The sequence below is a fragment of the Nyctereutes procyonoides genome, unplaced genomic scaffold (genome assembly GCF_905146905.1).
Source record: "Nyctereutes procyonoides isolate TBG_1078 unplaced genomic scaffold, NYPRO_anot_genome, whole genome shotgun sequence".
NCBI lineage: Eukaryota > Metazoa > Chordata > Mammalia > Carnivora > Canidae > Nyctereutes > Nyctereutes procyonoides.
This window is the reverse complement of record NW_026575146.1, coordinates 72,972,894-72,986,201: the sequence shown is the minus strand read 5'-3', so window position 1 is coordinate 72,986,201 and position 13,308 is coordinate 72,972,894. Positions and strand designations below refer to the sequence as shown.

The window sequence follows — 13,308 nt, the reverse complement described above, 5'->3', positions numbered from 1 at the left end:
CAAGCTCCCTCCTTCCTCCTGAACTTCCCCCCCCTCCCCTGCGACTGGGAGAATCCACCGAGTGGCTGAGGAGTGACTGTTCATTGAGCCAATCGCTGGAGCCTAAAGGCCCGTCTATCCTCCCCTCCTCATGGGCCAATCGCCGCGTTCTCCTTGAGACCAACAGCTTGACGGGGGCGGTGCAAAGGCTTCATGACGTCACGGTCAGGATAAACCAATAGCATCTATTAAGAGGCGGGTTGTTTTGATGATGGACAGCTCCCTTTCAAGATGTCCGCTTAGCGCGGGGCCCGCCGGGAAGCTTTGAGGCGGTGCTGGGGGGACAGGGGCGGGAACTTCTGGTAGACTTTGCCCAATCAGCAGTCACGGTTCTTGCGATAGACGGGCAGTCTTTCCCATCCCCGTCGACTTAAGGGGGCGGGGCTCCGCACACCGGACTGGGCGGGCCCCTCAGCTTTGATGGGCGTCTCTCTTTGCCCAATTAGCAAGCGACATCCTCAGACGGGCCGCCTCCGTTGCCAATGAAATCTCCTGGCGGGGTCGTGGTGGGCGGGTCGTGGACCCTCCGGTATAAGGCGGTCCCGGGGGAGTGCGGAGAAAGGGGGGGGTCTCGGCGGCAGGAGGAGGAGTAGGTGCGGGTGAAGATGGCGGCAGCCGAGGCCGCGAACTGCATCATGGAGGTGAGCGCCTGGAGCGCTGCCGGGGGTGGGGGGCGGTTTGGGGGTCGATGTTTTGTGCCTCCGTCGTGGGGAAGGGGCTCCGAATGGGCGGATTGGGGCTGAAGGCTCTCAGCCGTACCGTGGAGACGCCGCATGCTGCCGATCGCGGGATACAGTTAGAGGTTCGGGTTTCCTAGCTTTCGGGGGTCTGCGGCACTCTGTCGAGCCGAGGGTGTCGTGCCCCCTCCCACGTGGAGGAGGGCTGGGGGCGCTTCCGGCCTGGCCCCCACGTGGCCGCGGCACGGTGGGTGGGGAGGGGGTGTGCCGTGCCCGGTGGCCCGGCGGGCTCCACGTGCGGGACAAAGGCCCCGCCCCCGGCCGGGGGAGGGGCGCCCCGGGGGGGGGCGGAGAGGAGGCTCCGACCCTCCCTCGGAGGCCCCCTGCCCTTTCCCCCGGGATCGCGACGTACCCCTCGGCGTGGGCTCACTTCGGTCCCTCCGAGAAGTAGAGTCTCTCGGGAGGGGCAGTGTAGCTCGGCCCTCCACAACCCCGTTCCCGATACCGCGGCATCTCCTTAGGCTTCGGTCCAGGTTTCGTGGACTCAGGGGTTGGGATTGGAGGAAGAGGAAGGATTGGTTCCCTCCGTGCCCCCGGTTTCCTGTCCCTGGATTCCCCCCTTCCCGGGGCTCTGGGAGCTGGGGGGATGGGGCATGCCCCTGTGACCTCCCTCCGGATGGTGGGGGGGCCTCTGGTTGAAGGAGATTCTTCCCGATAAGGCGTCGTGCACCCCCTTGTGGCCATTTCTGGGTGTGTGGGAGGGACATCTTTTTCATGGGGCGTGTCCCAAAGCCCACCTCCCCTTTGGAGCCCTCCCGGGCCAGGGGAGGGAGAGTCTCTGCTGGGAAGAGCTTGTGGGGGAATATAAGCTACCTCCTACTGGAGACTTTTCTCTCCCCGGCGCCTAGATATGCGAAGGTGGGAGATGACCTCCCCCTTTCTGAAGCCCTGTTTGAGGGTCCTGAGCCTGGAGGCTTGAAATGGTGTCCTGAGAAGTTTGATTCTTGTGCAGCCATGTGGGCTTGGTTCCGGTGTTGTTTCAAGCCCCCTTGGGACTTGCTCGGCTGTGGTGTTAGTGGTATTGAGAAATGGGTCCCAGTGGGAAATCCCCTTACCCGGCACCCTTCTTTGTAGGTGTCCTCACTGGCTTGGGAGAATGGGGGCGGGGCTTGGAGCTGAGTGGGTCTTGTGTGTGACTTCGTGCTTCTGAGGGGCCTGGAGAGTGGTCATATCCGGAAGAGATGTCATCTGATGGGGCCTGCATGATCCCTCCTCTTACCTTGTAGCATTGGGGGGCAGCGGCTCCCAGGGGTCACTCCAATGACTTCCATCCCCCTTGGCTCTCTCCTGGACCAGAGTCTGTATGGGTGGAGGAAATATCTCTTTTAGAGGTTGCCTCAGGATTTGGCCCCACACCCCAGGGGCTTTGGGCCCTGGGATGGGTGTCAGTGGGTTTGAGGGGCCAGAGTTTGGCCTCCTCCCTGGGACTCTACCTTCCTGGGAAGAGGGAACTAAGCTTGGAGATTGGCTCCAGCTGGTGGTTTTGTTTGGGGCTTCCTGAGCCCAAGGCAGGAGCTAGGGGTCAGGGTGCCAACTCTGGTACGGGTGCCTGTGTGCCACACCTCCTTTCTGGAATCCTCTTAGACAAGAGGCTTGTTTGCAAAGGTGGTAGATGCCCAGTGGGTACACACTGCCAGCGCCTCCCCCCCCCCCCCCAGCTACTCTTGGCATCCCGGGATGGGGGTGTGTGTGTGTGTCAGGAAGTGTCACCTAATCTGGGGGGATTAGATGATGAGGGGGAGTGACAGCTGGCAGTGCCTGTGTGCCTGGCGGGTGCCAGCTCCTCTGGCCTGGATGGGGGAGGTGTGTATGGTCAGGTGCCTGGCCAGAGAGGGCAACGTGGGGGCAGGCCACCATCTCTCCAGCCGTAGCTGGGACAGAACCCCATCTCTTCTCCCCCCACTTTTCCCACCCCCTTTTGAAAACAGCCCTGCCTCTTTACTCCCTCTGCCACCACTCCCCACCAAGGAAAAGGAAAATTGCAGGAAACACCCCCTCCCCTGTGAGCTGGGGTCCCCTGGCCTGGCCCTCCCCTAGCCACTCCCAGTAGCTAATCCTTTCTCCCTGTTACTCTCTCCTAGAATTTTGTAGCCACCTTGGCTAATGGGATGAGCCTCCAGCCGCCTCTTGAAGAAGTAAATATCCTTTTGTGAGACCCTTCCCCACATACATATATCTTGCCACATTATCAGGCCCTTTCTAGCAGGCTAACCATGATTTCTCTCGCTTCAAACCAGTTTACCCTGTGCCCCCAAACCGTTAGTACAAACCACCCTCCAGGTCTGTGGCTCCCATCTGGCATCCCCAAATACCGTGGCTACTTCCTTAACTCCATTTCCAGCCCCCCCACCTGCCCTTCCCGTGTCTGCCCCAATTCTGCCTTCCCCTCCCCTCCCCAGCTGTGGGCTGAGCTAGAGACGGGGGCAGAAAGACTGGAGAGATGGTAGGCGTGGCTGAGGTATTGGGGTGCTCCCTTGGATGGTACTCTGGGGGGGTCCTGGAAGAGGAAAGTGGGGTTGTAAGGTTTTGGGGCTCGTGGGGGAGGCAGGACGGCAGGTGGGGGCTGTAGGGTTGCCATGGTATGATTGGGGGGAGGATCTGTTCTCCAGGGAGTAGGGACCTGGAGGTTTAAGAGGCCTTGGAGAGCCCCCAGATTTAACCTCTGCTCCCGTCCACCCCCTCCCAGGTCTCCTGTGGCCAGGCAGAAAGCAGCGAGAAGCCCAATGCTGAGGACATGACGTCCAAAGATTACTACTTTGATTCCTATGCTCACTTCGGCATTCACGAGGTGAGTGTGAACAGCTCCTAAAGCTGCTGGATCTTGAGGGGGTTAATGTTTGGGAAGGCTGGGGCTGAATTTCCCACGCATGCGCACTGCCTCCCCTGGCAGCGGGCTTGGCCGCCCCTCTGGGTGTGAGGCACACACCCTGGGGTCGCCTCTCCCAGCCGTTGCCTTGGAGACGGAGCTTAGCCTGGCGCTCCTGGAGGGCTGGGGAGGGGGGAGCACCCCTCAGCCTGCCTGAGACTGCGGAGGTCAGGGCCTGCGTGTCTCAGCCGCCCTCTAGTGACTGGCGGTGGGATTGTTCCCCCAACCGCCCCCGCCTTTGGTGCGCAGGCTTCCCGACCCTTTTGCACTGAGGTCCCAGAACGACCCTTTTGCACTGAGGTCCCAGAACGTGGTCGAGATGGGACTCTGAGAATTTTTTTCTTTTTCTTTCTCTCTCTCTTTCTCTCTTTTTTTTTCTCTTGCTGAGACCTTTTCTTTTCCAAATTGTGGTAAAATGCACGTAACAAAATTTACCTCTTAAGTGTACAGTCTAGTGGCGCTAAGTTCTGGATAAAGGCAAGGATCACCGCGGCTTGGGAGGCAGTGGTAGAATCAGGCCAAGCTGTTTGTCCCTCCGGTCTGGTTTTACAAACAGAATAACTGAGGTACGCGGAGGAAGGAAAATGATTTGTTCCAAGGAGACGAAGCAGGAGGACTGAGCTCTAGCTTTCCAAAGTGCCAGTGTGTCAGAGGCCAGGGCACCCCATTTTCTAGCTGGGGGCGCAGGCCCCTTCATGGCATGTTTGTATCTTGTGCCCGCTCTCCCTGCCAGGAGATGCTGAAAGATGAGGTGCGCACCCTCACCTACCGAAACTCCATGTTTCACAACCGGCACCTCTTCAAGGACAAGGTGGTGTTGGATGTGGGCTCGGGCACAGGGATCCTCTGTATGTTTGCTGCCAAGGCTGGAGCCCGCAAGGTCATTGGGGTGAGTGTCCTGGGCAGGCGGGTGGGCCAGGGCCTGGGGACAGAGAGGGGCCCCTTAGGGCTCAGGGATTGGATGGAGGGGAATGGGGGCTGAGGGTGGGAGTGGGGGGGGTCTCACCCTCCCTTCTTCCTGGGCCCCCAGATCGAGTGTTCCAGTATCTCTGATTATGCGGTGAAGATCGTCAAAGCCAACAAGTTAGACCATGGTGAGCCCAGGAAGAGAATGGGTTTGTGGGATGGAGTGGGTGACTGCCCCGCTTCCCCGGGGGCCCTTGGCAATGGGGTGGGGGTCGTCACTGAACACAGATTCAGCTGTTTCTCCCACCATGGGCCCTGAGCTGCTGGCAGCCTGGGAATCCCACCTTCCCAGAACCTATAACCAGTAGTGACGGGCATGCTCTGCCCTTTTAGAAATTGAGTGGTGAAGTCACAAGCTTAGTGCCTTACTCATCAAACACTAGGGCAAGAAGCAGTCTTTAGTTCGTAGAGGCATGTGGTTGACACCCGAGGGTCCATGGTGAGAGATCTCCCAGCTGCCCTTCTAAGTTCAACCCACATTGCCTTCCAGAGAAGTCTACACCTACGAGCACATACACGTGTAAATGTTATCACGCTTACATGCATGGCTTCTACATAAATAGCATTTCACACAAGCCTTTTGCCCTTTACTTTTTCCACCTGCTCATCATGTAGTTTCACACATTTCGAGATGTGAGAGGCTCTTGCCCTTTTCAATGACCATTGTCGGCATGTACCCCAACATTCTTGATCAGGCTCCTGGGGGCGGGTTTTCTAGCCACTCCTGAGATGCTCATCCTTGAGCCCGTGATGTCATTTCATGTATCAGCTAGGGGAACTGGGAGGTCAGTTTATTAAAGGAGGATTGCTCAGGTCAGAAATGTTCTTTGTGTGAATGTTGCCACGTGGCTTTTGAGTGCCCACCTGCCAGGTTCCAGAGGCAGAGAATGTGGGAGGATGGTAGGTTTTCCGGATGTGGAGGCTCCTAGCATTTAGAAAGTGAAGTGATTATTTATATAGATTTTATGTATTTGCTTATTTGTTTAGAGAAAAAACATAAGCAGGGGGAGGGGCAGAGGGAGAGGGAGAGAGATCTCAAGTGGACTCCCTCCTGAGGTCAGAGCTCCCAAGTGGTGCCCAATGCCATGACACAGATCATGATATGAGCCAAAACCAAGAGATGCTTAATGGACTGTGCCACCCAGGCGCCCTGAAGTGATTTTTTTAAAGAGATTACCATATATATATATATATATATATATATATATATATATATATATATATGAGAGACTAGTATAGTGAACCCCCAGATACGCATTAAATACGTCCATTTGAAGCAAATTCTAACTGTGATGTCATCCTTCTGCAAATCCCGCTGTGTGTGTGTGTGTGTGTGTGTGTGTCTAATAGAGCCTTTCAAAAACATGACCGTACTGTTAATGACAAAGTCTTATTATCATCTAATACCTAATCCACTCAAAATTTCTGCTTCTGTCTTAAAACTATCCAGAGTGATGAATGCACTTCAAAACAGAGTTAACAGGGGATCCCTGGGTGGCTCAGTGGTTTAGTGCCTGCCTTTGGCCCAGGGCATGATCCTGGAGTCCTGGGATCGAGTCCCATATCGGGCTCCCTACATGGAGCCTGCTTCTCCCTCTGCCTGTGTCTCTGCCTCTCTGTGTCTCTCATGAATAAATAAATATAATATTTAAAAAATAAAAAAATAAAACAGTTAAGAGAGGGGCACCTGGCTGGCTCAGTCTATAGAGTGTGTGACTCTTGATCTTGGGGTCATGAGTTTGAGCCCATGTTGGGTGTAGAGTTACTTTCAAAAAAGTAAAAAAAAAAAAAATCTGAGTTCAGAGTATGGCTTCAGCTGACAGAGTTCTTTGAAGAAACCCACATGTAGCCCCTAGCCTTTCCTTGAGAAGATGGGCTGCCCCCCAGGGAAGGCAGGCAGACGCGTCTCCTTAGAGCTGGTTGCATGTCCCTCTCTGTGCCCCCTACAGTGGTGACCATCATCAAGGGCAAGGTGGAAGAAGTAGAGCTTCCGGTGGAGAAGGTGGACATCATTATCAGCGAGTGGATGGGCTACTGCCTTTTCTACGAGTCAATGCTCAACACCGTGCTCTATGCCCGAGACAAGTGGCTGGTGAGGCCCCTAGTGGGGCGGGAGTGGTTCCTACAGGCAGGGCTCCTCCTCCGGCTGTGTGCAGGGCACCTGTCAGTTGGGATCTGGGCAGAAAACCAAAAGCTGTGCTAGGTATTTCCCACACAGAGGACTTGATACAGGGGATTGACCGCTCAGATGTTGGAGGGTCCAAAGCCAAAATGGGATGTAACAGGCAGCAGTGTCCAGGAGACAGAGTCATGAGGTGGTTGGTGCTGGGAAGAAGATTGTAGCAGGGCAAAAGATGGGGAGAGGCTAGAGGGCCATGGTTCCAGGTGCTCAGATCCAAACAGGCCTCCTGGTGGGGGGAGGTCACGGACCTGAACAAGGGGAAAGAGCTGCATAAGATCTGGGGCAAAGAGGAACTGGTGCAAATGTCCTGGGGCAGGAGTGTTTTTACTGTGTGTTGAGGAATAGCAGGGAAAACAGAAGGGAAGGAGTGGATGGGCCTGAGTGCCTCCCTGTCCTCTCCACCATGAGACTGTAGTTTTCCTCTCAGAGGAGCCAGGGAGGGTTCTGCAGAGCCTTTAGAACCTATGAAGGACAGCCCTGACTTTGGTGCTCCTGGATGCTGCCTGGCAGCCATGTGGAGAATAGATGTGGGCATGAGGGCAGAAGCCAGGAACCAGCTAGGAGGCCATTGTAGGAAGCCCGGTGGCTCAGACCAGGGTGAGGATAGAGACCCAAGTTGTTGCGGTCTGGGGGCACGGTTCCAAGGCCGCCCCCTTCACACCCTCACCTGACCCCTTGGCAGGCACCTGATGGCCTCATCTTCCCGGACCGAGCCACGCTGTATGTGACAGCCATTGAAGACCGGCAGTACAAAGACTACAAGATTCACTGTGAGCTGGGGGGGAGGGGGGCATAGCAGCTGGAGGTGGGGGGAAGGCAGGGAGCCCCCAAAGGAGGGCTCACCCCTCCTCCCTGCCTGACACCCCAGGGTGGGAGAACGTATACGGCTTTGACATGTCCTGCATCAAAGACGTGGCCATCAAGGAGCCCCTCGTGGACGTGGTAGACCCCAAGCAGCTGGTCACCAATGCCTGCCTCATAAAGGTGAGGGGGGCGGTGATTGTGGCCAGGGGTCCCCAGGGTTGGAACCAAAGAAGGCCCGCCACCTGACCCCAGCAAGACATCAGGTCCCTCAGTTCCTACCTGAGGTCTGGGAGTCCAGCCTATAACTAGAGGTCGCGCTAGAGGCCTGGGGAAGCTGCTTCATTGCGAGCTAAGCCTGCGGGTGGTTCCAGGCCCCCAGCAAGCAAGACCAAGACCAGACTAGCTGGCCCTGCTCCTGGGGAGAAGCACTCCAGAGGGGTGTCCCTGAGCCAGGCAGGTAGGACCCTTTGCCAGCACACAAAGAGCAGGAAGCCCAAGGCCTAGAGTGAGTTTATACACACGGGTGGGGGCTGCTGTTAATCCTTTGACTGTGACCAATTCATGAGCCCCTTGGTGTCTGGCATGTGCTGGGTTGGGACCACACTGGGAGCTGGACAGAGGGGTGAATCCTAGGGTTGCTCTGACTGTGAGGGGCAGCCCAAACCTGGTGGAGGAGGAGGGAGTCTAGAGCGTGTGGACACAGAACAGCTGGGAGGGTGGGCGCCAGGGAGCCCTCAGAGGGTGTTGAGCAGGGCTTTGACATGATCTGATTGACAGTGTTTCAAAATTATTACGTTGATTGGTATGTCGAGTTTAGGGCTATGATGGGGGGAGGGCAGAAGTTGGGGAGTCCCGAGAAGAGCCACTGTGTGGGTGGCCCCGGGCAGGGCGAAGGCCGTGGAGAAGGAGCACCGGGCAGTTCTCCCAAGCAGAAGCAGGGGCTCTGGGAAGTAGGACTCTCTAGCCTGGGGCTTAGAATGTGGGAGAGAAGGGAATGGGGGCTGCAGTGTGGCTCCCCCCAGGCTTTTCTGCTGAATGCTGGGCTGGGTGTTGGGGAGTGGGGCTCACGGGGCCTGTCCCGCAGGAGGTGGACATCTATACTGTCAAGGTGGAGGACCTGACCTTCACCTCCCCCTTCTGCCTGCAAGTGAAGCGGAATGACTACGTGCACGCCCTGGTGGCCTACTTCAACATCGAGTTCACCCGCTGCCACAAGAGGACAGGCTTCTCCACCAGTGAGCATGGGTCAGGGCCTGGGGGATGGGGGAGGACCAGGAACCAGTGGAGGGAGCCAGGGGGACATTGGGGACCCAGGCTGTGCTGCAGGCTCTGCTGGCTCCCCTGAGCATGTCATGTCTTCATTTCCCCACTTGGAAACCACAGACAGCAGGCCCTCTTCGAGGCTTGCAGTGGGTAAAAGGATTCAGGGACAGCGGACCCCAGTCAAGGCTCCATAAAGGTCATGGGGGTTGGGCAGGAAGCCTGGGAGCTGATCTGACTGTATCCCCAGGCCCTGAGTCCCCGTACACGCACTGGAAGCAGACCGTTTTCTACATGGAGGACTACCTGACCGTGAAGACGGGCGAGGAGATTTTTGGCACCATTGGCATGCGGCCCAATGCCAAGAATAATGTGAGGCGCTGCTGGGGGGTGAGGCGGTGGGCTCAGGTGGGGACACCTCTCTTGACCTGTTCTGGAGTCCAGGGCGGGGGCCCAGGCTAGGAGTGCCAAACTTGCGGGTGTGGGTGGAGGGGATGCCCCAAGGCCATGCCCCTTTTCTAAGGGAGGCTAGAGGTCCTCCACCAGGAGCAGTTTTGCTGCTACCAGTGCCCCCCCACCCCCCCCGGGACATCTGTCGCTATCTGGAGACATTTTGGATTCTCACACAACTGGAGGAGGGATGCTATTGGCATCCAGCACAGGACAACAAAGAGTCCTGGACCCTGGCTCCCGGTGTCCATAGTAACAGAGTGTGGGAAACCCCAGAGTAAAGTAACAGGAGGAGAGGCCTAGAGGAGCAGGGAGGAAACCTGGGGGCCTGGGCTAAGGCGCTGGGAGACCTGAGGGCAGAAGTCATCAGGGTTACTGGCGACCTTGGCCCAAGCTTTTCCAGGGAGCACTGGGGGGTGGGGAGCCCGGAAGGAAGATCAGCTTCCAGGAAGCTTGGAAGCAGAGGACGTGCGGACAATGGGGTTGGGACCAGTGGATTCTGCTGAGGAGGAGGAAGTGTGCTGGAAGAGAGGTTTGCTTCTCAGAAAAGAGGGAAGGAGCAACGTCCCTCTGCTTTACTGATGGGAATGTTTTTGATGGGGAACAGTCTTTATGCAAGAGACAGAGCAGCTGGGCTCTGCCCTGAGCGGGAGCAGGTCTAGCTGGGTTCCAGGTGCGTTTGAGGGTGTCCCAGGAGCTGTCACTGGGAGGCAGGGTTGAGGGCAGATGCTGAGGGAGCAACAGTGTGGAGTCTTCCAGCCTGATGTGGGGTCTCTGGGGAGCCTCTGGGAGGGCTGGCCCCCCTCCCCCTGCTGCTGCCTGACTCAGACAGTTCCAGATATCTGCCCGGTCCGTGTCCGGTCCCCTTCACACGTGCCCTCTCCCCACAGCGTGACCTGGACTTCACCATCGATCTGGACTTCAAGGGCCAGCTGTGTGAGCTGTCCTGCTCCACGGACTACCGAATGCGCTGAGGCGGCGCCCGGCTTCTCCCACCCCGCCCGGGCCGGCCCTGCACAGGCCCAGGGGCTGCGGCGTTCTTAGGCAGTTTGGGGGCTCCCCCTTCCTCTCCTTCCCTCCCTCAGAAGGGGGTTTTAGGGGCCTGGGCTGGGGCGGGGCACATCGTGACTGTGTTTTTCATAACTTATGTTTTTATATGGTTGCATTTACGCCAATAAATCCTCAGCTGGGATGGCTTGGCTTCCTGGGGGGGCGAAGGGGGGTTTGGGATTCCATCTGCAGGTGCGGAGTTGGCAGCCTGAGCTGGCAGCCTGAGCAGCGTCTGGTGGGGGTTGCAGTCGGGGGAGGGGGGAGTCCTGGGACAGTACCTGCTGGAAGCTGTCAGGTCCCCATCCCCACATCTGTTTCTTAAGGTCTCCTCCCTGTCTCTGGCCTCTTGTAGTCTCTGATTTCCAGGGCCCTCCTCCTGGCTGTGTTCCCCCATCTCTCTCTCCAGTCCATGTGCCCTCCTCCCATCCCCCTCCCTCATGTGCCCCCTGAGGCCCTGTTCCCTTTTGGTTGCCCTGCCGGGCTGGAGGGGGGTTGGGGTGTGGGTTCCCAGCAGAGCTGGGCTCTTGGGTTTCCCAGAAAGCCATCTCCCCCGCACACCCCCCCCCCCAGGCACACATATTGTTCCACTGTCTGGCTGTTTTTTCCTGTCCAGGACCCTCCAAGGCCAGGCCAGGGCTGACTGGCAGTGACTACTGCCCTGCCCTTTGCAGCTGGGGAAACTGAGTCATGGGGGAGTGTAAAGGGGATAGAATTCTTTGTGGGGGAGTGTGGGTCTGTTTCCTTCTCCAGCCTCCCTTGGGACTTGGGAGACAAGGATTGGGGGGGTGTTCCACCTTAGGGCAGCAGGAAGGCCCTGCCACTCACACCTTCCAGAGATAGACTCAGGCCTTACTGACAGCTCCCTGGGGACTGCCTTTCCAGCCTCTGCTGCAGGTGTGGCATCTACACCTGATCCTCCCCCCCCCGGCATGTGCACAGAGCCCCCAGTCCATCTCCCAGGATGCTGTTATACACAGGACACCTAAGGGTCACCTAAGCCACCATGACTTTCCTCTTCATCACCACAGCTGGAGCCCTGGGCCTGGGGGCACTTCACACCTGGCTGCACCTACTCCTCTCCTGGGATAGTGTTGCAGGCTATGCTAGGGGCCAGACTCCCTTTGCCCACATCCCTTGGTGGCTGGCACCCGCCCTGCATTGCCCAACCCACGAAGGACCCCGGCCTATGAGACATCAGTTCCCCATGGGTTGAGGCTGAGGTTCCAAGAGTTCAGTGCCTCCCTGCCCCCACCCCTTTCCTGGAAGCCCTAAGCTGTGTCACCAGTAGCAGGTGTCGGCCGCCCCGCCCCTCTTCCCTCCGCCTTAAAGGGGTCTCCCTCTCGAGGCTTCCCAGGGTCACAGACAACTCCGCTGTGTGACCATACCCGTCAGGGCTCCTAGGACGTGGGAGTCCGGATTCTGAGCTTTCTCTCCTGGCGTGGTGTGGCCCTCTGGACTCTTGCTCTCAGTTTTCCCTACCTGGGGAGTGGGGACTGGCCCCCACGCGAGCCCCGAGGGGATTATTGGACTTGGGCAGGGGCGGGGCCGCACCCCAGAGGTGTCGCTGCGCCCATGGGTTTCAAGGACCGCGCGCGGCCCCACCCCACGATGACTTCCCACATCCTCTTGTTGCTTTTCGCCTCCTCCATCCTGGGGGATCCGGACTCCGTGGGCAGGTGAGAAAGGCGGGGGGCAGCGGGGACAGGGCGGGAAGGAGATCGCGAGGAGCGTGCGCCCTCTTCAGGTCACTGCTCCCCGCGTCGGTGGAATGGCGATCTGTAACCGGCTGCCCCCACCCCACCGAGACCCCTTTCTCCAGAGGATTCTGTGTGAACCCGGCCTTCTCCCATGCTCCCCCCCCAGGCAGCCCCTGCACCAGGTCACCCAGCACCGCAGGCGCCTCTGTTCCCTGGGCACATGCCAGACCCACCGCCTGCCAGAGATGATCTACTGGCTCCGCTCGGCCTCCACCAAGGAGCTCTCCGGGAAGGCCGGCCGCGAGCCCCAGGACCCCCACAGCTATGGGCGCCGCCGCCGGCGCGAGGCCAGAGTCCCGCTCCGTCTCCAGGACCCTGGCTTGAAGAAAACAAGCTTGCGCAGTGCCCAGCTTGCTGGGTGACGTCAGGCACGTCCCTGCCCCCGCCCCCCAGCCTCAGCTTACCCATCTGTGTATTGGGGCCGCGACCCCAAGTTTCTTTTCCCCTCAGTCCATCTCCTGGGTTCACTCAAAAACTCTCCGTGCCGTGACTGGGCTGGACCCAGCGGCACACCGGACCTCGCATGTATAACGAATACTAACGTCCAGAACCTAATAAAACGAGTTTCCTGGGACGCCTGAGTGGCTCAGTGGTTGAGCGTCTGCCTGTGGCTCAGGGTGTGATCCTGGTCCTGGGATCGAGTCCCACATCGGGCTCCTTGCAGGGAGGCTGCTTCTCCCTCTGCCTATGTCTCTGCCCCTCTCTCTGTGTGTCTCTCAGGAATAAACCAATTCAAAAAAAACTAACAAATAAAACGAGTTTCCTGTTTCAGCCTCTGCTTGTCTCTGCCCATTCCGGCCTCCCAATCTGAGCCTGGTTTCCAGTGTATTCTTCCCCTCTATCTATGCCCCTTTTCCCACACGGAAGTCCCTCTGACTGTCTAACTTGAGTCCAATCCGCTGTAGCTTCTCCTTCGCACCAATCTGTGCAGCTGCATTGTCCGTGGGCGGTTTTGGTGGGCTGACCCAACCCCCAAAGCAGCCCTCCCTCCTGCGGACGGTAGAACTTGGACTCGCTTTATCTCGGCACCCACGCGCGTGACTACGTGTACCCAAAGGTGGGCCGTGAGCTCCAAGCTGAGCCTCGTTTTCAGAGAGGAAAGAGAGTGAGACAAAGCGGAGTGGGAAGCCCAAGAACCTGGGGTTCGGAGCAGAGAAGCTGCTTAGAACCCGGGAAGCCAATGGTGGCGAAATCAGG

General features: G+C 58.1%; 2 protein-coding genes across 5 annotated transcripts; both read left to right on the top strand.

Annotated features, from left to right (window-relative positions):
- The first annotated feature begins 578 nt into the window (after positions 1–578).
- PRMT1 (protein arginine methyltransferase 1) lies at positions 579–10,496 on the top strand. 4 transcript variants are annotated; one of them, XM_055310010.1, is made up of 11 exons: positions 611–680; positions 2,858–2,911; positions 3,463–3,564; positions 4,376–4,531; positions 4,673–4,736; positions 6,558–6,700; positions 7,473–7,560; positions 7,659–7,774; positions 8,679–8,829; positions 9,105–9,226; positions 10,195–10,496. In XM_055310010.1, the coding sequence occupies exons 1-11, from the start codon at positions 645–647 to the stop codon at positions 10,276–10,278; spliced, it is 1,116 nt and encodes a 371-aa protein (XP_055165985.1). In that variant the 5' UTR covers positions 611–644; the 3' UTR covers positions 10,279–10,496. The 4 variants fall into 4 exon arrangements, with proteins under 4 accessions (XP_055165986.1, XP_055165985.1, XP_055165988.1 ...); XM_055310011.1 differs by lacking the exon at positions 2,858–2,911 and having other exon boundaries at positions 579–680; XM_055310013.1 differs by lacking the exons at positions 611–680; positions 2,858–2,911 and adding an exon at positions 3,125–3,219.
- Positions 10,497–10,640: 144 nt separating this feature from the next.
- Positions 10,641–12,473, top strand: ADM5 (adrenomedullin 5 (putative)). Its single transcript, XM_055310235.1, has 2 exons — positions 10,641–12,030; positions 12,218–12,473. The coding sequence occupies exons 1-2, from the start codon at positions 11,927–11,929 to the stop codon at positions 12,471–12,473; spliced, it is 360 nt and encodes a 119-aa protein (XP_055166210.1). The 5' UTR covers positions 10,641–11,926.
- Positions 12,474–13,308: the final 835 nt, after the last annotated feature.

What these genes read in the sequence shown, in the direction of transcription:
- PRMT1 (XM_055310010.1), top strand. Translation starts at nt 645, where the DNA reads ATGGCGGCAGCCGAGGCCGCGAACTGCATCATGGAG. An exon ending in CCGCGAACTGCATCATGGAG is followed by an intron (nt 681 to 2,857) that starts GTGAGCGCCTGG and finishes ACTCTCTCCTAG; the next exon opens with AATTTTGTAGCCACCTTGGC. An exon ending in GAGCCCGCAAGGTCATTGGG is followed by an intron (nt 4,532 to 4,672) that starts GTGAGTGTCCTG and finishes CTGGGCCCCCAG; the next exon opens with ATCGAGTGTTCCAGTATCTC.
- ADM5 (XM_055310235.1), top strand. Translation starts at nt 11,927, where the DNA reads ATGGGTTTCAAGGACCGCGCGCGGCCCCACCCCACGATGACTTCCCAC. An exon ending in GATCCGGACTCCGTGGGCAG is followed by an intron (nt 12,031 to 12,217) that starts GTGAGAAAGGCG and finishes CTCCCCCCCCAG; the next exon opens with GCAGCCCCTGCACCAGGTCA.